Below are 23,376 nucleotides of genomic sequence, written 5' to 3'. Positions count from 1 at the left end.
CCAACTGAAATCTCCCCTTTTTGCAGTTTGTACCCATTAGATCTAGCTCTGCTCTCAGAGGTAGTAGAGAACCAATTTGTTTCTTCTTCCATATGACAGCCTTCAGATTCTTTGAAGGGCACTATTATCTCTTTTCAGACTGTGAGCCCTCTGAGGACAGGAAACCATTTATTGATTTATTTTGCAATGTAAACCACTTTGTGAACTACTTTTTGTTGAAAAGCAATACATAAATATTACTAATCTTTATTAACATTTCCATTTTTACCTTATTAATAATAAAGTCTTTTTTCACATATAAAATTGTTCCAGGGCACTGGAGTGAACTGTCTCCATGATAAAAAGGCACCAGCCAATCATTGCTTTCTACAACCAAGTGGTGTCACTAGGGAATGTGAGGATTGCAGACTGCATCAGGTGACACCACTGGGGGACGACACCAAAATGACCTGTGCAGCAAGCTGGCCATATGCAGCAAGAGGTGCCATGGTGAGCAGCTGGTCCAGGAGTGCTGCAGCAAGCAGCTGGTCTGCAAAGCTGGCCCCATTCTCACAAGAGAATGGGGATAGAGTGAGACGCAACGGGGGTGACACCACTGGCACACTGGGTGACACCAACTCTAGTGATGCCACTGTCTACAATTCCTAAGACCTGTCTTCATTTTGAGTCACTTAAGTATTTTTACTTGATCCTGCCCACTTTCTGCCTTACACAGCAAACCACATGATCTGGCTATGTGAATACAACTTTAAAGCATCTTGTAATTTGGCATGTCAAACTAGAGCTTCCTGCAGAATTATTTTCAGATAAGTCCCACTGCCTTCAGCTCATACGAAGGCACATTTGGGTGGTGCCTCATCTTTGGAATACTTTCTCTCCCTGAGGATATCCATCAAGCCCCTTCTTTCTCTGCTTTTATGCAGACAGAGAAACCCTCTTCTTCTGGAAAGCTTTAATTGCTGATTTTCACAGATCTTCTTTGATTGGCTGGCGTTCTTCCATTTTCGTACTGTGATTTTATCTGTTTTATTCTTTTATTTGATTGTTGCTAGCTAGCGACCCTGGAAGGATTTTAACTAAAGTACTGAATATACTTTAAACAAAGCTAATAATATGAAAACAAATCGCAAAATGCAGTGAAAGAAAGGACAAGTTTAATCCAGGAACTCTGGGAACAAGAGTTCTCTGCTAAGTACTGCTGTACTTCGACAGCACTACGCACATTCCTCACCATCTGATGAATCTGTTAATCTGTGGCCAATTCACATGTTAACTTCCAGCTGTACAGCCAGATCTGTGATTGCAATGCCATGAATTCATCTTTGATATGCTAACTACTAATTCATATTTTGGGTGCTTTGCCAAAAGCTAGATTCAGACCTTGATGCTGCAATTACAACACCTCACCATGGCTTCCACAGTCTCGTAAAATGACCATGTGAATAGCCCTGAAACTTCTGAGGGAAGGAGAGGTACATTGTGAAGACACTGCCGGCTTCCTAGACTATATTCCTGAGAAACTGTCAGAAAATGCTATGCTTTCTGCATAGACTTCTGTATGTGGTGGTTACTGCAATGGAGAAAGGTTTAAATTGCTCCTAATGAAGTCTTCAGGTTGGCTTTTTCCCACTTCTGCCAACAAACAAGATTGATAACCACTGATGAGTGAAAGAACTTGCCAGACTCTCCTTTGGAGAGTTATTCCAAGGGTTAAGGATGAAATGGAGACTATGGACCAGAGTAAAATGAAAGGACTTAATAGCTGAAGTTCATAAAGGCAGTTATGTCAACCAACCTGCCAGTGTGGCCCCCTTTCAGCATTCCCCCACCTTCAGGCACTGAGACAGCTTCAACCATGGAAATCAGTGCTAAAAGTCTGGTATGAGACACACAAACAATGAGAGCTGAACAGTCAAAACAACCCATGAAGGGATAGCTTTGTTCCAAAACTTCCCGTAACAAATGTTTCAGTCTTCCAGGCTTTGCCAAAGCATACTCCCACACAATGGGGCACACTAAGATCACAGTTTTGCTCCCAAGAGTGGGCTGGGTGCTGACTCATATGGTACTGCCAAAGCGTTCTCCATTCTCTGGCTTGGTTCCATATCCCATCTTGCTGCTTTATGCAACTCACTTTCTGTTACCCAAAAGGCGCCCTCAGAGATTCCACCCTCCCTTTGGGAAAAAGAATCTGTTTGTGGAAGACTGCTAAAGCAGGCAGGTATTTACAGGTATTACTCTACAGAAGTTGAATTTCATGAGAAAAAAGAAAGTCTTTAGTTTCTCAGGGTGCAATCCCAACAAGGCAATGGGCTGATGTAAGTCCCTTGAGCCACCCCAGCAGTGTCATGAAAGTGCCGTAAAGCACTTTTGTTTCACTGGGAAAGCAGGGAGGCCAGCCCACATCCCATTGCGCCGGCGGACAGGTAAGCCCGCACCAGCTGAGTCAGGATAGTGTGGGGGTGTGTGGAAAGGGCAGGGAGGAGACATTTTGGGGTGGGGGGAGGACAGACGGCGGGTGAGTGGGAGTGTGGCCAGGATCTAGCATTTGTGCCGGATCCTAACCCCAGTCCCTGACAGCCTGGAGAAGCTCTGGGCTGCCTGGATCTGCACCATCTCTTGAGGTGGGACAGATCTGAGTAGCCTAATTGGGGCTGCTGCAGCGCAACACAGAGTAAGCGATTCCCCTTGCCCTGGTTTGAGCTGCTTTCAGCCTCAACCGGCTGGCCTGCCTGCTCTAGGGAAGGTTAGGAAGGGACTGTCATTGTTACACTGCTTCAGAATTCTAGCACAGAAACCATTTGAATGGAATGTGCCACCTCTCCCCAAAGGGCAAGAAAAGGAGGAGATGGCATCAATGCTTCATAAGTACCTCAGAAACTGCAAAAGTGCATCCTGTTAGTTTTCCATTTACAGCTGTGACCAGCCATACTGTGGTCAGTATTTCTGGAAAGTTCTCACAGGAGCCTTACACTTAGAATTTCTCTTTGTCCTACTTGGAACTTGGGACCTTCCACATGCAAAATGCACAGTCTGCTGCTGAACCACTGCCCTTCTCCAAAATCATGGACCTTCTCAAGCAAGGCATGAAGGTGACAGACATCCCCTGTCCTTCCCCATCTTTTTCTTCTGCTTATAACAATTCATGGAGGATATATCTAAACCTTTTAAAAACCCATGAGATGATTGGTGGCCATAACACAGGCTAACATATTTTGCAGCCTCAAAACTAATCCTGGGTATATTTGGGGTGCTGATTCCAAAAATAGCATCAATTTTGCCCTATCACATCTAGTTTTGGAGATAAGGCATAGCCTCATTAGTGAATGGTAGGCGTAGGCTTTCTCCTAAGGAAGCTACTTGAACCATTCTCTATGCTGTATCTCCAAACTAGGCATGATAAGGCAAAACAGATGCCTTTTTTGAATCAGTACCTCAAATGCATATAAAACCAGCATAAATTTTTGGGAGGAAAGCCTTAATTTCACAGGCCTATGTGCATCTTGTGCTTATGAATTCCATCAGTGAATTATGCTTTGCAAAAAAAAAGTATTTTCTTTTGCCTGTCCTGAACTGTCTAGCCAAGATGTCATTGTATGATTCCCCCTCTTAGGCTGCAATCCTATGCATATTTACCTAGGAGTAAGCCCCATGAAACACAGTGTGACTTACTTCTGGGTAGAGCAGCATAGGATTGGGCTGTTAGTCTTTTCATACTGCTAAATACTGCCTAGCACTGCAATATGCCACCAAAGTAGCCCTAGTATTAATTGAGGAGATGCAACCTTCTTCTTCCACCCAGAGTTTCAATCAAAACTGTAGAGTTCTAGCAGTAGTACTAGCAACCACCATGTATTTCAGAATCAGCATAGCCTGTTCTGTTTCGGAAAAAGTTCTGACATAATGCAATCGTTTTGGGAATTATACTCAAGGAAGCACATATGAGGGAATATTTTATTAGAACAAGTAATCCACATAGCTTGCTCTCTAATAAGATATACTAAAGTAGTGTTTCTCAAACTGTGGGTTGGGACCCACTAGGTAGGCCGTGAGTCAATTTCTGGTGGGTCCCCATTCATTTCAATATTTTATTTTTAATATATTAGACTTGATGCTACCATGGTATGTGACTGCACTTGGGGAAATGTTACAGACCTGTACTTTTAAACAAGCTACTATGTATAATCTTTTAACAATGATAGTAAATGGGACTTACTGCTGGATAAGTGTCCGTAGGATTGCAGCCTAACTAGGATTGTTAAAAATTTTCCTGCTTGATGATGTCACTTCCACTCATGACATCACTTCCGGTGGGTTCCGAAAGATTCTTGTTCTTAAAAGCAGGTCCTGGTGCTAAATGTGTGAGAACCACTGCCCTAAAGAGCAGACTGCACATCTTATGAAAGATCTGCAACTGGCTCATCCAACATTTTAAAAAACTGAGGGACTGCCAATTTCTTGGAGGTGGGGGGAGGAGCAGATGTTTAACTCTTTCCCCCATGCTGTTAATCAAAATTGATTTCCCTGTTTTGCTCTTTGCTGCAGGAAGGACTGAAGATACCTGTGTTCATACACACTCATGCACGTGCATGCACATATGCACCAAGTGCAAATTGCATCTACAGGATATTTTAATTCGGAAAACAGTGCAGAGGAAAAGAGTTAAACATCCCTCCTCCCACTGTCATTCTGAAGAAACTGGTAGGCTCACCTGTGGCTCATTTGAATTTTAAAAAATTGCTAGAAGATCCAATCACAATTACCAGTCTTCCTGACCAATGAGTCGTTTTGCCTTTTATTCCAATGCACAGCCAAACCAGTTCACAGGACTATGGGTAGGCAAATTCCAATTATGACTTCTTTTGATGAAATATGTTAATTCATATGTAGCTATACAGGAATAGTCTCAAAAGCCAGCTCATGGATGCAAAGAAGACACCAACACTGACCTTCAAAGCAATCAGAACTCCGAAACAATTTCATAATGTCACTACTCTTCAAGACACAGAAAGGCTGCCAGAAAAAGCAACTGGCACTCTGGAAGATCTGTTTCAGGAGGAATATATCTATTGCAAAGCTTAGTTGCCCATTGAGAAGCAGATTTTGCATCAGGACAAGGGTCCATGTAGCTTGGCATCCTTCTACCACCAGCTAAATGCTTTGGGGAAATTCACAAGCAGGTCACAAAGGGAACAGACATCCCCAAGTATTTGCCCCCTGCTAAGCTGAGCTATAGCCTTTCCTTTTATGTCTAAAGATTAGAGCTTTTCTTTGTATAATACAGAAATGTTGAAATCACAATGACTCAGTGTCACCCACATAAGTCTGGATTCTTCCTAAAGCCTAACAATGGCATTCTTGGGCTTATCTCCAACAGATTTTCTTGCCAAAAAGTCCCATCTGACATTTCCCCTACATTTCCTGTTCTCTCTCTCTCTGCAAGGTTATGTCCAACTCACCAGGGGAACACAATACTCCTGGGGCTTCAGTTAATATCCAACCACCACTGAAAAACAGTTAATTGTTTGATGTGGTGTTTGATAACATTTCTTTCCTGCTTTCAGTGTGAACATTTTCCACAAAAGAATGTTGATAAAATTCTATATCTATAATAAGATAAGGAGTTTCCACAACTTGCCAGCAAAATAACTTAAAATCAAATCATTCAGTTCCAAAGTTTGCCCGATCTTCTTTTAAAAACTTTCAGTGATAGACTTCCAACAACCTCTTTTTATAACATGTATTGCTGACCTACACAGCTGGCATATGTAGGTCTGTATAAACTGTATAAACTTGTTGTGGGCAGTTTTGAACCTTCCTCCTTTAGTAGCTATGATGTCACAGAATGCTCGTGAACATTTCAGATGTAGAGGGGAAATGGTCAGTTATACACTGTTGAAAGTTAATTTGTTGCTCAGAGGATATTGGAAGGGTTGTTTAGCATTATACACGGCCTAGGGACTTGTGGGACAGGACTGTCTTTGGCAGAGAGGATGAGGATTCAAGGGATCATGTGAGGCAGTTGTGACTGAAGATCTGAGGTAATGAGGTCAAGAGACCTTGGGACTGAGGGACAGTCTGTTGCAAGGGAACATGGGACTGCAAAGGCAGTGTGGCTGAGAGGATAAGAGGACAAAAAGAAATAAAGAAGTTCTCTGTTAGAGTCCACAGGAAGATGGGGCTGAAAATATGCAATCAATGATACAGGAGAGAGATACAGGAAAGCTCACAACAGCCCTGGATCAGAAAGGTTGTTTGTGGAAAGGCAAAGAGGCTGAAAATCCACATTCAGTGTCAAAATAGCCAGAAATAGACATCTTTGGCTTCAGTTCACTAGTATCTATTTTTTTTTCCTTAATCACTCATGTGTTTGGGCTGAACTAAGCTGCATGTAGACAAGTTCTAAGTATACCAAGGTCTTTCAGTCTTTTTCCATAAACTAGGAAATCTTTCACGGTCTTCTTTGCTTTCCTCTATACCCTTTTCTATTGGTCATATCCATTTTAAAACACTGCTACCCACACTTAACATATTACTGCAGCTGAGGTTTGATCCGTGCCAAGTAAAGCAGAAGTCTTGTGTCACACACAATATGTCTCTCAACAAAAATCTCAAAACCATCCCTGATTTCTCCAGGAGGAAACCATTCCTTTCTGCTTTTAGCAGTCTGAGTACTAGTTTTCCATTTGTGATCCACTGTGCTACCTCACTCTTTTTTGGCAATGCTGCTACCTTGCCAGTGGCCCTTCTTTGTACATTTGATAGATTTCATCAAGAGCACAGCAGACTCTATGCACTATTACTCTAGAAGTCCCCAATTCAATATCCACTTTGCCATGAATTCACTAAGTGACTAGGATAGCTGGGCTGTCACCCCCACCAAATTCTGAAAATGGATTTTACAATCATTATGGCATACATTGGCAACAATGGCATATAGACAACATGCTGTTTTTGACTTGCAATGACAATACATCCCGTGAAGTCCATGAATCTACACCAGTCTGATACAGAGGACTGGAGAACATAACCCATCAGGTGATTTGGGTTTGTAGTTTTCAAGCACACTTTACTTGCAAGTCGTGTCTACTAAGAAGTAAGTCCCATTGAATTAAATGAGGCTCTCCTCCCAGGAGATTGCAGCTTTTGTCTGACTGTTGTGTGCATACTTTACTTATGTGCATATTTGTGTTTGTATAATTGCTGCAGTATGTTTATGCATCTGCCTTAATCTATGTAATCTAGGGCATTTTAAGAGACATAACTCTTCCTTAAATTTACCGTGGCAAGCCACACTGCTGTAGCAACACGCTCCAACAAACCCCTCTATGCCTTCCATCTGCCTTTCCATTTTTCTTGCTGGCACAACCCCAACCCTCTCCTCCCCTTTCACTGAGAAACTCAAAAACGTTCTGAAGTTCCCCTTCTCCTGCTGCTAATTCTATGCCAAAAACTCACAATGGGGATTTCCCCACTCCCATCTGACTGGACAAGTCACAAATCGCTCTTGTCGCTTTGTTTACAGCAGCAGATACAAATGTCTGATCCTGCAATCTTTTGCATAGAGCAGCAGGCATCTTTTAGGAAAGCTATTCATTAAGTACTGCCTCACAAAAACAAAGAGTTGAGTTATAAAAGAAACATACGCACACAAAGACAAAAACCTTCCTGTGATCCACCTCCTCAAATGCTAGGTGTGGATTTAGAAGATTTGAGTTCAAGCCTCTGTTCAGCACTTGGGCAAGTCACTCTTGTGTTGTGACTGTGTTGTTTTGTAGATAAACTATACAGAGACTATAAATAACCCTTATTATAAACAGTTCTATATAAACTACAGTAATTCTCAAACACCTCAAGTAAGGGCAGAAAGAGTCCACAAAAGCCCAGGTGATACACAATGTAAAGATTTGGCATGCAGTGACTTGGAGTCCAATCCTATACATATCTACTCATCTACCACCTCACACCCAGGCAAGTGTGGATAGGATTGTAGCCTTGCCTAGCTAGCTTCCCTCCCCCTCAATGCTTGGAGATACATAGTGAAACTGGTAGAGCACATGCTTTACAAGAAGAAGATCCCCCAGGTAAAAGGGATCCCCCAGGAGGTTGAAAGGGAGGGTAAAAAGAGTCCAATCTCTCCAGAGTGCATGGAGGCTGCTTAAAACAACAGTAATAGAGGCACAGCAGAGGTGTATACCGCAAAGAAAGAAGGGTTCCACTAAATCCAGGAGGGTGCCCGCATGGCATGGCTAACCAGCCAAGTTAGAGAGGCTGTGAAGGGCAAGGAAGCTTCCTTCCGTAAATGGAAGTCTTGCCCTAATGAGGAGAATAAAAAGGAACATAAACTGTGGCAAAAGAAATGTAAGAAGGTGATATGGGAGGCCAAGCGAGACTATGAGGCACGCATGGCCAGCAACATTAAGGGGAATAATAAAAGCTTCTTCAAATATGTTAGAAGCAGGAAACCCACCAGAGAAGCGGTTGGCCCTCTGGATAGTGAGGGAGGGAAAGGGGAGATAAAAGGAGACTTAGAAATGGCAGAGAAATTAAATGAGTTCTTTGCATCTGTCTTCACGGCAGAAGACCTCGGGCAGATACCGCTGCCCGAACGGCCCCTCCTAACCGAGGAGTTAAGTCAGATAGAGGTTAAAAGAGAAGATGTTTCAGACCTCACTGATAAATTAAAGATCAATAAGTCACCGGGCCCTGATGGCATCCACCCAAGGGTTAATAAGGAATTGAAGAATGAAGTTGCAGATCTCTTGACTAAGGTATGTAATTTGTCCCTCAAAACGGCCACGGTGCCAGAAGACTGGAGGATAGCAAATGTCACACCTATTTTTAAAAAGGGAAAGAGGGGGGACCCGGGAAACTATAGGCCGGTCAGCCTAACATCCATACCGGGTAAGATGGTGGAATGCCTCATCAAAGATAGGATCTCAAAACACATAGACGAACAGGCCTTGCTGAGGGAGAGTCAGCATGGCTTCTGTAAGGGTAAGTCTTGCCTCACAAACCTTATAGAATTCTTTGAAAAGGTCAACAGGCATGTGGATGCGGGAGAACCCGTGGACATTATATATCTGGACTTTCAGAAGGCGTTTGACACAGTCCCTCACCAAAGGCTACTGAAAAAACTCCACAGTCAGGGAATTAGAGGACAGGTCCTCTCGTGGATTGAGAACTGGTTGGAGGCCAGGAAGCAGAGAGTGGGTGTCAATGGGCAATTTTCACAATGGAGAGAGGTGAAAAGTGGTGTGCCCCAAGGATCTGTCCTGGAACCGGTGCTTCTCAACCTCTTCATAAATGACCTGGAGACAGGGTTGAACAGTGAAGTGGCTAAGTTTGCAGATGACACCAAACTTTTCCGAGTGGTAAAGACCAGAAGTGATTGTGAGGAGCTCCAGAAGGATCTCTCCAGACTGGCAGAATGGGCAGCAAAATGGCAGATGCGCTTCAATGTCAGTAAGTGTAAAGTCATGCACATTGGGGCAAAAAATCAAAACTTCACATATAGGCTGATGGGTTCTGAGCTGTCTGTGACAGATCAGGAGAGAGATCTTGGGGTGGTGGTGGACAGGTCGATGAAAGTGCCGACCCAATGTGCGGCGGCAGTGAAGAAGGCCAATTCTATGCTTGGGATCATTAGGAAGGCTATTGAGAACAAAACGGCTAGTATTATAATGCCGTTGTACAAATCGATGGTAAGGCCACACCTGGAGTATTGTGTCCAGTTCTGGTCGCCGCATCTCAAAAAAGACATAGTGGAAATGGAAAAGGTGCAAAAGAGAGCGACTAAGATGATTACGGGGCTGGGGCACCTTCCTTATGAGGAAAGGCTACGGCGTTTGGGCCTCTTCAGCCTAGAAAAGAGACGCTTGAGGGGGGACATGATTGAGACATACAAAATTATGCAGGGGATGGACAGAGTGGATAGGGAGATGCTCTTTACACTCTCACATAATACCAGAACCAGGGGACATCCACTAAAATTGAGTGTTGGGAGAGTTAAGACAGACAAAAGAAAATATTTCTTTACTCAGCGCGTGGTCGGTCTGTGGAACTCCTTGCCACAGGATGTGGTGCTGGCGTCTAGCCTAGACGCCTTTAAAAGGGGATTGGACAAGTTTCTGGAGGAAAAATCCATTATGGGGTACAAGCCATGATGTGTATGCGCAACCTCCTGATTTTAGGAATGGGTTAAGTCAGAATGCCAGATGTAGGGGAGGGCACCAGGATGAGGTCTCTTGTTATCATGTGCCAATGTCAAATGAAGCATCCTAATAAGACTGTAACCAAGAGCACTAACAATATTAGAGTATGAAACCTGCTGAGTCAAGCAGATAAAGCATAGGCTATGAAAACCACTTCACCGTAGCTGAAGTCCAGCTTCCCTGAGGCCAGCTGATCTGAACTGGTCAGATCAATGAACTGATCAGACAATGGGCTCCAGCTTGGAGCAGCATCTACAGCCAGGGTAGAAGATTAAAGAAAGTTCCATCAAAGAAGACACAAAGAGAGCCCACATCCTTCTCATTCTCTACTGCCACATGCTTACCTCCACAGTGGGTGAGTCCATACAGTGTGTAGCCTTTATGACAAAGGCACTGGAAGCTCCCTGGTGTGTTTACACAGATGTGATCACAGGTTCTGTCAAAGGAGCATTCATCAATATCTAGAGCAGGAAAAAATAATATAAGCCACATTCCAGCAAGTAGGCAGCACCTCCCTAAGGCCTGGATTGCTTTGTTTCTTCAAGCAGCAGGAATTCTGAAACTGTACTTATTGTCAAGGGACAGGAGAAGGAAGCAGTAACAAACATTTTCCTTGTCACTGTAATTCTAACAGAAACAAAACATGTCCATCAGGCATTACTGTAACCTGGGTTCCACTGTCAGATCCAGCCCCTACAATCACCAAGGACACATATTCAAGATCATGTAATAATGCATATTAACAGTTAAGCCATCATGTCATATTGAAAATCAAGGAGGCAAAGAAAAAAGGGTCTATTTTTTTTCATCCTTTCCATGATGTTTAAAGTACAGATCAGCTCTTGGTATCTGCACATTTGTGGACCCCCCGCAGATACTGAAACCTGCGGATAATTTAATCCACAAGTGGGGGCCAAAAACTAAAACCAGGGGGTGGTCTGAGGCCCAGGGAGACCACAGAAATGCACTTGCAGTTTTTGGAGACCTTTGGAGGCCTCTCTGTGCCTCAGACCAACTCCTTGTTGCAACTAGAAGACTCTTCTAGTCATGTTCGGGAGGTACAGGTCGGCCTTCCTGATGTGGGTCAGAACCCATGATGGGTCAAATCTGAGGGTCCCAAAGTCATGGATAAGGAAGATCAACCTGTAAAATAAAGATTCTAAATCGTGGATACAAAATTGGAAAGCAGCAATTACGACTGATTAAATGATGATTAAATTATACCTCATTAAATAAATTAGGATAATGTGGGTATATGGCACAACAAACTCCTATCACATTAGTTAAGACAAAGGGCCGAACCCCAGGGTTGGCACAAAAAGATACAGGGGCAGGAAAGTGGGATGGCTGGGAATGGGAAGGGTATCTGCAAGTCTCCTAGTGACACATGCCCAGTTTCATGCTCATTAATAACCCACACATGCACACACACAAGCCTTCCTGGTATATGGCCAAAGGAGGTGCAAGGGCACCTACTTTTCCTTACAGGAAATTTCATTTGGGTTAGGAAACACAGTCCATTGGGCAAAGTTAGTCAACCAACCTTATTTCATTGTTTTCATTAACTTAGTAGCCACAATCTCATTTAAAAAAAAAAAAAAAAACCAGGAAGGCACAACCTGGATAGAGATGAAAGAGGTCACAGCCTAAGCAAACAGCAACTCTCCCCACCTCAACCCTTAAAACACGCCTATTTCCCTAGGGCCAGGCCTTATGCAGTCAGAGTAAAACACCTGGACTAGATCACATGTTCACAGATGTTTATTCCAGCCATCAGGGAGGGGAGAAATTGCAGTTGCTGATGCAGAGGAGGAAGGACCTGGTAACCAACACAGTTGTACACCTTCTTAAAATGTGGGCTACGACCTGCTGTCATTCAACAGCAATGCACAGTGTATAGGGGTTAGCTAACATCCAAAGTACTATATGACTCCACAGTATTTGTAGAGGTAAAGATGGGTTATTCTCTTTGGGCATACTGAGGAGGACAAAGATAGGAAGGGTATGTGTGGGAGGGGGTGGTTACCAATGAAACTCTTGAAATTCGCAGATGGCTAGGAAAAACACCTCCTTTTCCACTAGGCCTTCTGTGGTCTTGAAACTTAGTAGACTTAGGGTGCAATTGAAACCTCTTGATAGGCCAGTCCAAGTCCTTCTGAGGTAGACAGGGAGGGGCAGGGAGGAGGTGGGAGGGAGGAGTTCCTGGGCAGGGGGTGGCCGGGCCATGTGCGGCCCTGGGGGCGGAGAGCAGGAGGCGGGGCTGGAATCCAACAGTTATGCCAGATCCCAACCCCATTCCCAGGGAGAACGGAACAGTTTCAAGCCAGTCTGCTCTCCTCAAACTTGTGCCACCTCAAGAGGTGGCGCAAGTCCGAGGAGACCCATAGGGGAAAGGGTGCCTTTCCCAGAGGTAAGGGAAAAAATTTCCCTTTGCCTCTGGCTGAGCCGCTTTTGGCCCCCATCCTGCGCTGGATACGGCACAAGCCTCCTGGCTTGCCTGTTCCAGCGCAGGGTAGGATTGCACGCTTATTTACAGTCCAATCCTAGCCAAAACGGCTACCACTGCATCCTACAGTCCTGCAATAGCTGCAGGAGGTCTCTCTCAAAGTGATTTTTGAGGTAAAAAAAACTTTAAAAAGATAGGCACCTATTGCAAGGGGACCCACAATTTTAACCAAAAAAAGAAAGACATAAGAGAAACACCAGCAAACAGTCACCAGAAAAGATGCAATGCTGGGATGGAAAGGGACAGTTCCTCTCCCCCTGCTAAATATAAGAGAGCTATCACTTGAATAATGCCTCTTTGCCCAGTCAGCAGGTATATCTGTATCTCACTGTGGAGTAATCAAAGAGATCAGCTACATAAAATTTGAAGTGTGCACTTCCACTGCCATGAAACACACCAAAATTTCAAGCAGCAAATTTCATCCCCTAGCACCAAAAGGGTGGAGAAAGCGCATGAGCCCAAGGCTCTTTGCTAATACAGGATGAGCTATTATCTGCGGATTTTCCATCTGCGGATCTGGTTGAGCTGTGTTGAGCCAGACTTGAGCTCAGAGCTGTTCTACATGTGCCTCTGGAGGGCTTTCTGAAGCCTGCAGAGGTTGCACCTAAAGGCCTGTAACTTCTGCGGGCTTCAGAATGGTCATTTTGGGCCAGAAACCAGAAGGGGGTGGTTTCCCCAGACCTCAGAATGCCTTAAAAGGCATTAAACATCACTTACAGTTTCCCTTAGACAGCCCTCTGGAGGTGACCGGAGGGTTAAAAGGTGATGAAACAGCAGATTTCTGTATCAGCGGTTTTCGGTATCCCTGGGGAGGGGCGGTCCGAGAATGGATCCCTCACAGATACAGAGGCGCCACTGGTAAGTCTACACCATACAATTATATTACAGCTGAACCCAGCTTCAGAAAATCCTTGTATCACTGTCTTCAGAAAGACACTGAGATGATTTTACCTTGACAGGTTCTTTCATTGATCAGCAGCTTATATCCTTTCTTACAGCTGCACTCAAAACTGCCCACTGTATTTCTGCAGATGTGGTCACAGCCTCCATTGTTCAACCTACATTCATCAATGTCTGTGATGGGAAGGAAAGACATATCTAGTTAGAGGCATCAGGAAAAAATGTAATAACTGAATGAATACCCTAACATTCATCAGAGGATGATTCTGTGGGGAGGAAACTGAATATGTGGATGAACTCCAGCCCGTTGATCTGCACAATAAAAGTGATAATAGACATGCAATACTGGGGCTGCAATTCGATAAATACTTACCTGGGAGTAAATGCCATTGAACATAGTTTGACTTATTTCAAAGTAAACACACATTGGATTGTGCTGCACATATTTTTAATACATTTGGAATCCTGTCAGAACATGCAGGTTAAAGGATTCGGAGAAATCATATTGTTACAATCAAAGGTCCTACGTCCACAAGTACATGCAATCCTTGCACACATTTGGGACTTTCCTCAGTCTCCCTCTGGCAGTAGCTCTCAGCATGGCCTGCTCAAACAAGTCCTAACACAAGACAAATCACTCTCTACTATACACACATATGCACACACCACCACAGACTGTAAATACAAGTGTGCATTTATATTATTTATATTTATAGCACATCTTTCTGCTATAAGGCCATTTGCTACAATGACACTTTCAGGGCTAACTATCCACTGGGAGGGACATAATTTTTGGCGGGAAATCAGTGTAGAGGTAGAGATTAAATACCTTCTTCTCCATACTATGGCCCCTGCATTGCTGTTACAAAGAAGTAAAGAAAGACCCAAACTGCAGCATCATGTAGTAGATATAAGGTGCGGCTAAGGTCTACCAAAGTCATGAAGTCACCACTGAAAAGGACCTGACCCTCACACCGACAAGCAAGATCATACCCCAAGGCAGGTCCACAAGCAAGGCTTTCAAAGTGGCCCTCAAGGCCCTGACAGGGTCATATGGGAACAGACAATTTCTGAAGTAAACTAGTCCCGGATTGCTTAGGGCTTTAAAAACCAAAGCTAGCATTTTACACTGAACCTGGAAATGAAATGGCAACCACTGCAGCTGCAGTACAAGCGGTATACAAGCCATTGGTCTTGCCCCCACCAGCATGCTGGTGTCTGCTTTCTTCACTTGCTGCAGTTTCCAGTCTTCAAAGATAGTCCCATGAAGAGAGCACTGTAGTAGTGTAGTTTGAAAATAACTGAAGTATGTCACTGGTGCCAACTGAACATCACAGGTATCACTATTACAAAAGGTTTTATTCCTGGTAGATATCAATCTCCTAGCCAATAGTGGTTGTGCCTGAATAAGCATCTCTTTAGAGTATATTAATTCCCTAAGAAGGAATTTGGATTAGTTGATCCCTGAGTTGTTTCCTGAAATATTTGACTTCAGACCATTTAGGAATTTCTCAAAACCAGCACTTTCAATGCAACCCAGAACAAAGTGAAGTGAGAACCAGTGAAGAAAACAAGGAATTGGTTATCCCATGCATCTGACGATAGTTTCAGATAGGAGCTGAGCTGCCACATACAGGACCAATTGAAATTTCTGAACTGGCTTCAACAGCAGTCCCAAGTTCAGCCCATTCCTGTAGTGAAGCTGAGCACTAGATCATGCTAGAAGTAGCCAAGTCTCAGCAGCATTCTCAGAGAGGGGTCATAGTGCTAAATTTCACAGGTTCCTCAAAGCTCTGTGTAAGCAACCTCTCTCCTAAACCTCAGAGCCATTTTGAATGGTACTTGCTCTTGCCCAGAATGGCTCTGAAGGCGAGGGGGGGGGGGCTGCTTACATGGTGTGTTGAGATGCCTGCAAAATTTAGCACTGTGCCACTCTCTGGGAACACGACAAGCCAAGTGCCCCCAGAAAGGGATACAAGTTACTGAAGCTGAAACAATCCACTATTGACTATTCCCTGTATGACTAATAACATCCAGATCTAGCAGAACCCTGAAAAGCAGTTAGTTGCTGAGTAAACTGTGGGATCAAGTCAAGGGCCAAAACTAATGTTATGGGAGACTATGGAGAAAACCTAGCTCCACATACAGATTTCTTAAGACATTAGCAAAGGGCACCAGCATTGCCATCCTGATCACATGGAAGAGTGAAGGCCTGCTTTGTAAAGGTTGGCAGAATTTGTGTGAACTATGACATGCTTTAACTTTGTCAAACAAAAAAGGAAAAAAGAAAAAAGAGGGCAGCCTTCAAAAGCTGAAAGCAAAGAGAAAGGTGTATTTTCAAAAAAGGTGATGTGAAGCTGTTGATAGAAAGAAGCATGTATATTGTAGTATACATCATATTTGAAGTATAATTCCTCTTCCTCAGAGGCAATTACTCATGTGATATGTATGGTGGTACTTGCAGGACCCCTGGACACCTACCGCCTGGCAGCGAGACCAGGAACACAACACAACAAACAGCGGCAAGAGGCTCCAAAGCATGCTTTACTGTGCTCAGAAAAGCCCTCTTGTCCACCCTGAGCCTCTTACTGCCATTGGTTGTGTCGTCTGTGGGCTCCTAACCCAGAAGTAAATGGTGATTATGTCACTGCCAGTTACTTCCAGTGGTACTTTGAATAGGAGTACCATGTGAAGTGGTGCGGTGGAGAACAAAACTTGAGAAACACTGCTCAAAAGCAGCAATAACTTGTCTAAGACAAGGAGGAAGACATTAGCCATTGAGAGGGAAAACAGTGTGGAGCAGCAGTTTAGTCTCATTTGCCTCAGGTGGCAGAAAGGTGGCCTGCATCCTAAGAACACAACATCCTACGATGTTGTGGGATATAATGTAGAAGTGGCTTCATTTAGCCTTTTTACTGCAAGAAGCCTCAAACTAGCCGTGGTTCTCAGGATCACAGGCATCAATGTTTGAAAGTGGCTTTTGGCACACAAGAAGTTACTGGAGAATGGGGACTATAAAGAAGAAATAAATTGGAAAAGGAAACAGACTTCAAAAGGACAGTAGTTTCGAAAACAAATGAAAGCATCTGTCTAAAAAAAAAAATTACAACTTAGCTGTTTTGCAAAAACCAACACAAAAAGCTTGCCACATAATTTCAAAAAGCCTCTACTACCTGTTAAGGGATAATTTTACTTACAAGCCAGAAAAATTTACTGCTAGGAAATGGTCTGTAAAATAGAATGAGCCAAAGCTGATGAACCCCAGAAAGAGAGCTCAAGCAGACCACATCTAAGACTACTCCCTCGTCTCTCCCTGCCCCCTTCCCAGTTCCAGCAAGAACTCTGAAGCTGGAGCCTTTACTGTTGTTATTATTATTGTTGTTACTGTGAGTGAAGTGATTGAGCAGTAAAACAGCTCCAAACTGTAATAAAATCCCAGACGCAGGCGATATGGCTGGGGGTTATAATGCTTTCCTGGAACTCTAGCATCTTACAGGCGGTGAGCTCTGAAAAATAACAACAAAGCAAATGGGGCCTGGAACCAGTAAGGCGGTTAGACAGCTTTCAACAGCAGGGCTTTTTCCTTTTAACTAAGGTCACGTTCCCTGGAGCTGCCAGAGACAGAACACAGATGCCCTCCATTTGCGGAGTCTCACCTTTTTCTCTACGAGCCTTTCCAGATGATTACAAAAAAAGGCCAAATGCTTCTCCTACTGCAGAATGAAAGCTAGTGCCGACTCAATGCTAACAGCACAATATCCTTTCCTCATGGACGGTGGGAGGAAGGGGGCATATTCCTGTTTGCCATTTTAAACAAAAATCCAGGGGAGATCTGTGCTCCTCTTCTGAAAGGCTTAGAGCCCAATCTTGAGCTCTGTGTGCAGGCTTACCGTAAGGTGCGTTTGCGAGCCCTAACGCCGGACAAGCACCAGTGCTAACCCAGCGGGTGGCTGCCCAGCCTCTGCTGCTTGGCGGTCACATGGACCACTGAGCAGCAGAGAGGAAAGCAGGGGCGGGGGGTGGCGGGGAGGAGGTGTTCCGGGGAGGTGGGAGGAGGGTGGGGAGATGGCAGGAGGCGCAGTGAGGGCAGGGGGAGGCATGCCTGGGGGAGGGAAGGGGAGGGAGGGAGGCTTGGTGCCTAACATGAAAGCTCTTACCCATTGTGGGGCTACTTCCTTTCCCTGGGGGAAGGGGACAAAAGTCCCTTTCTCCTATGCCACCTCCCATGACTGCCTTGGATGCACAGGATGCGGTGGCAGCCGTTTTCGGTGCCGCTGCAGCCACATGCCCTGGGAGCTCAGGATTGGGCTCTAAGTCTTCAAGGAGTTATAGTAAAAAGCAGAATAATCTATGAAATTGTGGGACAACGTTGTGACAGGAAGGGGTAGACTTGCTGGTGTTTGCTTTTTTTCATCCCTTTTTATTTTTAAACAGCAGCATAAGCAAAAAGGTATATCTGTGTGCATAAAGAAGCGTTCTAAAGTTTAAAAAACACAATTAACTCCTCCACATGGTGGTGCAGTGATGCCAAGGCAGCATCTGCTGTATCCCACGGAAGCGTTGCGGCATGTTATGGTTTCCTCAGGGTAAGGGAACATTTGTGCACTTGCCCCAGGCCAAGCCCCATCAGCCACCATGGGCCAACTCGGACCTGTGTCAGCTCTACAGTTGGCACAAGTCAGTGTTGACCCACAAAGGCAGAACAGGCCTGGGAAGGGGGTTAGGATTTGGTGGATGCCAACGCTACCAAATCTGCCCCCTTCCTTGATACGAATTGCCCTCCTCCCCATCCCTGTCACCTTCATAAGAACATAAGAACATAAGAACAGCCCCACTGGATCAGGCCATAGGCCCATCTAGTCCAGCTTCCTGTATCTCACAGCGGCCCACCAAATGCCCCAGGGAGCACACCAGAAAACAAGAGACCTCATCCTGGTGCTCTCCCCTACATCTGGCATTCTGACTTAACCCATTCCTAAAATCAGGAGGTTGCGCATACACATCATGGCTTGTACCCCATAATGGATTTTTCCTCCAGAAACTCGTCCAATCCCCTTTTAAAGGCGTCTAGGCTAGACGCCAGCACCACATCCTGTGGCAAGGAGTTCCACAGACCGACCACACGCTGAGTAAAGAAATATTTTCTTTTGTCTGTCCTAACCCGCCCAACACTCAATTTTAGTGGATGTCCCCTGGTTCTGGTATTATGTGAGAGTGTAAAGAGCATCTCCCTATCCACTCTGTCCATCCCCTGCGTAATTTTGTATGTCTCAATTATGTCCCCCCTCAAGCGTCTCTTTTCTAGGCTGAAGAGGCCCAAACGCCGTAGCCTTTCCTCATAAGGAAGGTGCCCCAGCCCCGTAATCATCTTAGTCGCTCTCTTTTGCACCTTTTCCATTTCCACTATGTCTTTTTTGAGATGCGGCGACCAGAACTGGACACAATACTCCAGGTGTGGCCTTACCATCGATTTGTACAACGGCATTATAATATTAACCATTTTGTTCTCAATACCCTTCCTAATGATCCCAAGCATAGAATTGGCCTTCTTCACTGCTGCCGCACATTGGGTCGACACTTTCATCGACCTGTCCACCACCACCCCAAGATCTCTCTCCTGATCTGTCACAGACAGCTCAGAACCCATCAGCCTATATTGAAAGTTTTGATTTTTTGCCCCAATGTGCATGACTTTACACTTACTGACATTGAAGCGCATCTGCCATTTTGCTGCCCATTCTGCCAGTCTGGAGAGATCCTTCTGGAGCTCCTCACAATCACTTCTGGTCTTTGCCACTCGGAAAAGTTTGGTGTCATCTGCAAACTTAGCCACTTCACTGCTCAACCCTGTCTCCAGGTCATTTATGAAGAGGTTGAAAAGCACCGGTCCCAGGACAGATCCTTGGGGCACACCGCTTTTCACCTCTCTCCATTGTGAAAATTGCCCATTGACACCCACTCTCTGCTTCCTGGCCTCCAACCAGTTCTCAATCCAGGAGAGGACCTGTCCTCTAATTCCCTGACTGTGGAGTTTTTTCAGTAGCCTTTGGTGAGGGACCGTGTCAAACGCCTTCTGAAAGTCCAGATATATAATGTCCACGGGTTCTCCCGCATCCACATGCCTGTTGACCTTTTCAAAGAATTCTATAAGGTTTGTGAGGCAAGACTTACCCTTACAGAAGCCATGCTGACTCTCCCTCCTATCTTTGATGAGGCATTCCACCATCTTACCCGGTATAGATGTTAGGCTGACCGGCCTATAGTTTCCCGGGTCCCCCCTCTTTCCCTTTTTAAAAATAGGCGTGACATTTGCTATCCTCCAATCTTCTGGTACCGTGGCTGTTTTGAGGGACAAGTTGCATACCTTAGTCAAGAGATCTGCAACTTCATTCTTCAATTCCTTAATAACCCTTGGGTGTATGCCATCAGGGCCCGGTGACTTATTGATTCCCATTCCCTTCCCATTCCACCGCCTTCCCCTGCATGAACTTACCAGCAATGGCAGGAGTCTGCTTGCTCGCTGGAGCTGTTGCATTTGTGAGAGTCATAGAGCTGTTTATGCCACCGGAACGCTTGTTCCAGGATCATAAATGTCCTTCGGATTGGGCCATTAATGAGTTATCTACAGCAATGCACTGATACAGACTGAACAAGGTTTAGTCTGCAAGCATTTCAACCTCTTATGTAGCCACATGTATAACTCCTGTGTGCAGAACAGTGGCATTGCAAACATATAACTGAAGCTTTGCTTCACCTGCAGGGCATTCAGAGGATGGGCTTGATATCTGCAGCTCAGTAATACAGCCACCCAGTAAGATTGTTATTTTGTTTTCTTCCCATTCCCAATTTTTCATTTATTTTGACTCTTTTTCTCTGTTCTCTTTCAGTCTCTGTTTGTGGAGGAGTTCAGCTAAAGAAATAATTATGATTCATAATTATAAAATAAAATAAATTAAAATAAATCATAAAATAATTATGATTCATAATAAATCATAAAATAATTATGATTCATAATTCATAAAAGCAGGTGGAATGAAAAAAACCATCACTGATTGAAGCTAGCCACTTTATCACTGAGGTTTGCAATCATGGGATGTTCAGAGACTCACCAATCGTGTTCACTGCTGCACTTGGAAAATCAGCTAAAAGTACTAGTTAAGTTTTGGTCACAAACATTCCCTGGTGAAAAGACTACAATATTTAAGGATTGGTTACTAATTAATTGATTAATTAATTTAAAATATTTGTTTGCTGCTGGTCTATCCCACTAAAAACTGCATAAAGTTTACTATGAGGTTATCTATTTGAAAGCCATTCAAAGGCTGCAACTGAATGAGTCAGTAAGCCCTTTATGGTATGAGAAATGGAGAGAGATGATATTATAGGGTGTAATATATTACCTTTTAGGCAACAACTTATACAGGTATCCCCCACTTTCTGACGGTTTGTTTTTCAACAATCCACTTTTTCAATACATTTCAATTATATCCGGAAGTCATTCATTCAACGCATGTTCCGTTCTTTCATTCTTTCTCTGCTGTTCTAAAGGCTAAAATTGCCTTCCCCGTGTTGATTTGCATATGTCACGGTGATTCAAACTGTTTTGGTATGTGTGTGCATGTGTGTGAAAGAGAGCTCACATGCCAGCTTTAGATCTGGGTCTATTCCCATTCCCAAAGGCATTAATGAGAGTCCATCTGCAGAAATTGGCAAGATAAAAAAGGAATTGGCAAGATAAAAAAGGCTTTTGCAATTTGCTAGCTAAAAAGGCATTGGAAGCAACATTTGTGAAATAAAAAAAGACCAGATTCCACTTTTCAACCATTTCTGCTTTTCATCAGTGCTCCAGTCCATAAATTGTCAAATGAGCAGGGGACACCTGTACATAACAGATGGAGGAACTAAAACAAAAATCAATGTTTTGTTCTCCATGAAAGGTGCTCTTTTACCAACCACAACAGACATGTGGCTTACACTTACCTTTGCATGTTTTCCTGTCAGGCTGGAGCATGAATCCCATTGGGCAGCTGCAGTGCACACCTGTGGCAGCATCATGGCACTTGCTGTCACAACCTCCATTGTTCACAGCGCAGGTTTCTGAAAGAAGATAAAGAAATAACTGAGAACATTTTTAAATCATCCATACATTCAAGATTTCATCAACAGTTCCTGAAGGTCTTCTAAATGGCTGCACCCAATTTACGGAATTCTACAGGAATTCTACAGAGATCCACAAGTCCAGTATGACCCTATAAAAAGAGAAGTATTTTCAAGAGATGTATTTGCATGTGGTGATGGCATCTGGCATAATGCCTTTAAAAAGGGATTGGACAAGTTTCTGAAGAAAAAATCCATTACAGGTTACAAGCCATAATGGGTATGGGCAACCTCTTGATTTTAGAAATGGGTTACGTCAGAAGGCCAGATGTAAGGGAGGGCACCAGGATGCAGGTCACTTGTTTTCTGTGCTCCCTGAGGCATTTGGTGGGCCACTGTGAGATACAGGAAGCTGGACTAGATGGGCCTATGGCCTGATCCAGCAGGGCTGTTCTTATGATGTTCAGAAGCAATAGTCCTATTTCCAGATTCCAAATTTGCAAACCTTTGGCTGAAATATCAAATCTGAACATATCAGTGGGCCTCATATTTAAATCCATGAACTTTGGAGGTTTACTGTTAATTAAAGAACTTAAAGAACAATTCAAATTCTACCTTTAAATTTCAAAGTTTACAAAATTCAAACACGAATATTCACGTTAAACAAAGCCATTCCCTTTCATTGAAAAATGAAAATCCTGAAAAATGAAAATTAACTGAAATCCTAATTGGCAGAGAACAATCTGTAACTTAGTTCGGATGATCAGGTTCTCATGCATACAATCAGATCAAGGCTATTTTGTTTTAACTAAATCAAAGCCCAATGCTTTTCACAAATTTTCCTATTGCATGTATGAAGTTTTCCAAGGAAGGTACAGGAAGATGAATGCACGGTGATACACATTGCACCTATCACAGCTAATTCATTTCCTTCTGTGGAACCAACAGAGGGAGCAGATAAGTAGGAGGGAGCAGATAACCCTTTATTCTAAGCAGATGCAGCAAAAATGTTCATTGGTGCAGGAAATTTCTTTAAATATCTCAGTGTGATATTTGTACTTTTGTAATTTTATAGATATTCAGAATTTAAAAGGACAAAGGCTACTGTACAATTGCAGACCTGGTCCTTGTGCTGCCTGAAGGCACAGGACAGCAAATTAACACACACACACACCCAAATAAAACCGTAAGTTCTGTTTAATGGCCCTATGGAGGCCTCAGAAGGCTATGGGGGGGGGAGGTACACCTCCCAGGGCTCTCCAGCCCTCAGGAGGGCTCAGGAGGGCAGGCAGCAGTAGCGGGCATGGTGGTGCTGTCGCCATAAGTGTGCCACCCTAGAGCTTTTGTCCCCCCTGACCTCCTAGGACCACCTGAGCTACTGTATTAAAAAATATTTATCACACCCTTTTTCCAAGAAGTTCAAGATAGATGGCATGCATGATGCTATACCATTTTATCCTCACAAACTTGTGAAGTACATTAGGGTAAGAGACACTGACAAGGCTGGCTGGGTCCTGGAAAGAATGGCAGAGAAGAATTTGCAGGGAAGAATGGCAGGTGGGGATATGCTTGTTTCAGTTGGCCTTGTGGATAGACTGGACCCAAATACATGGGCTAGAGAGGAACTGAACTTTCCCTGTACCTACTGATTGCTTCCTC

At 44.0% G+C, this 23,376-nt stretch overlaps 1 protein-coding gene across 1 annotated transcript in view; it reads right to left on the bottom strand.

Annotated features, from left to right (window-relative positions):
* Nucleotides 1-23,376, bottom strand: part of SCUBE3 (signal peptide, CUB domain and EGF like domain containing 3) — a 140,500-nt gene that overhangs the window by 15,879 nt on the left and 101,245 nt on the right. The window contains exons 8-10 of the mRNA XM_066624776.1: nucleotides 21,601-21,717; nucleotides 13,672-13,794; nucleotides 10,559-10,675 (exon numbers count right to left, since the gene is read on the bottom strand). Of these exons, the coding sequence (XP_066480873.1) occupies nucleotides 10,559-10,675; nucleotides 13,672-13,794; nucleotides 21,601-21,717 (357 nt within the window). The remainder of the gene's footprint in view (nucleotides 1-10,558; nucleotides 10,676-13,671; nucleotides 13,795-21,600; nucleotides 21,718-23,376) is intronic.

The sequence above is a fragment of the Tiliqua scincoides genome, chromosome 4 (genome assembly GCF_035046505.1).
Source record: "Tiliqua scincoides isolate rTilSci1 chromosome 4, rTilSci1.hap2, whole genome shotgun sequence".
Lineage (NCBI taxonomy): Eukaryota > Metazoa > Chordata > Lepidosauria > Squamata > Scincidae > Tiliqua > Tiliqua scincoides.
This window is presented reverse-complemented; position numbering and strand designations above follow the sequence as displayed.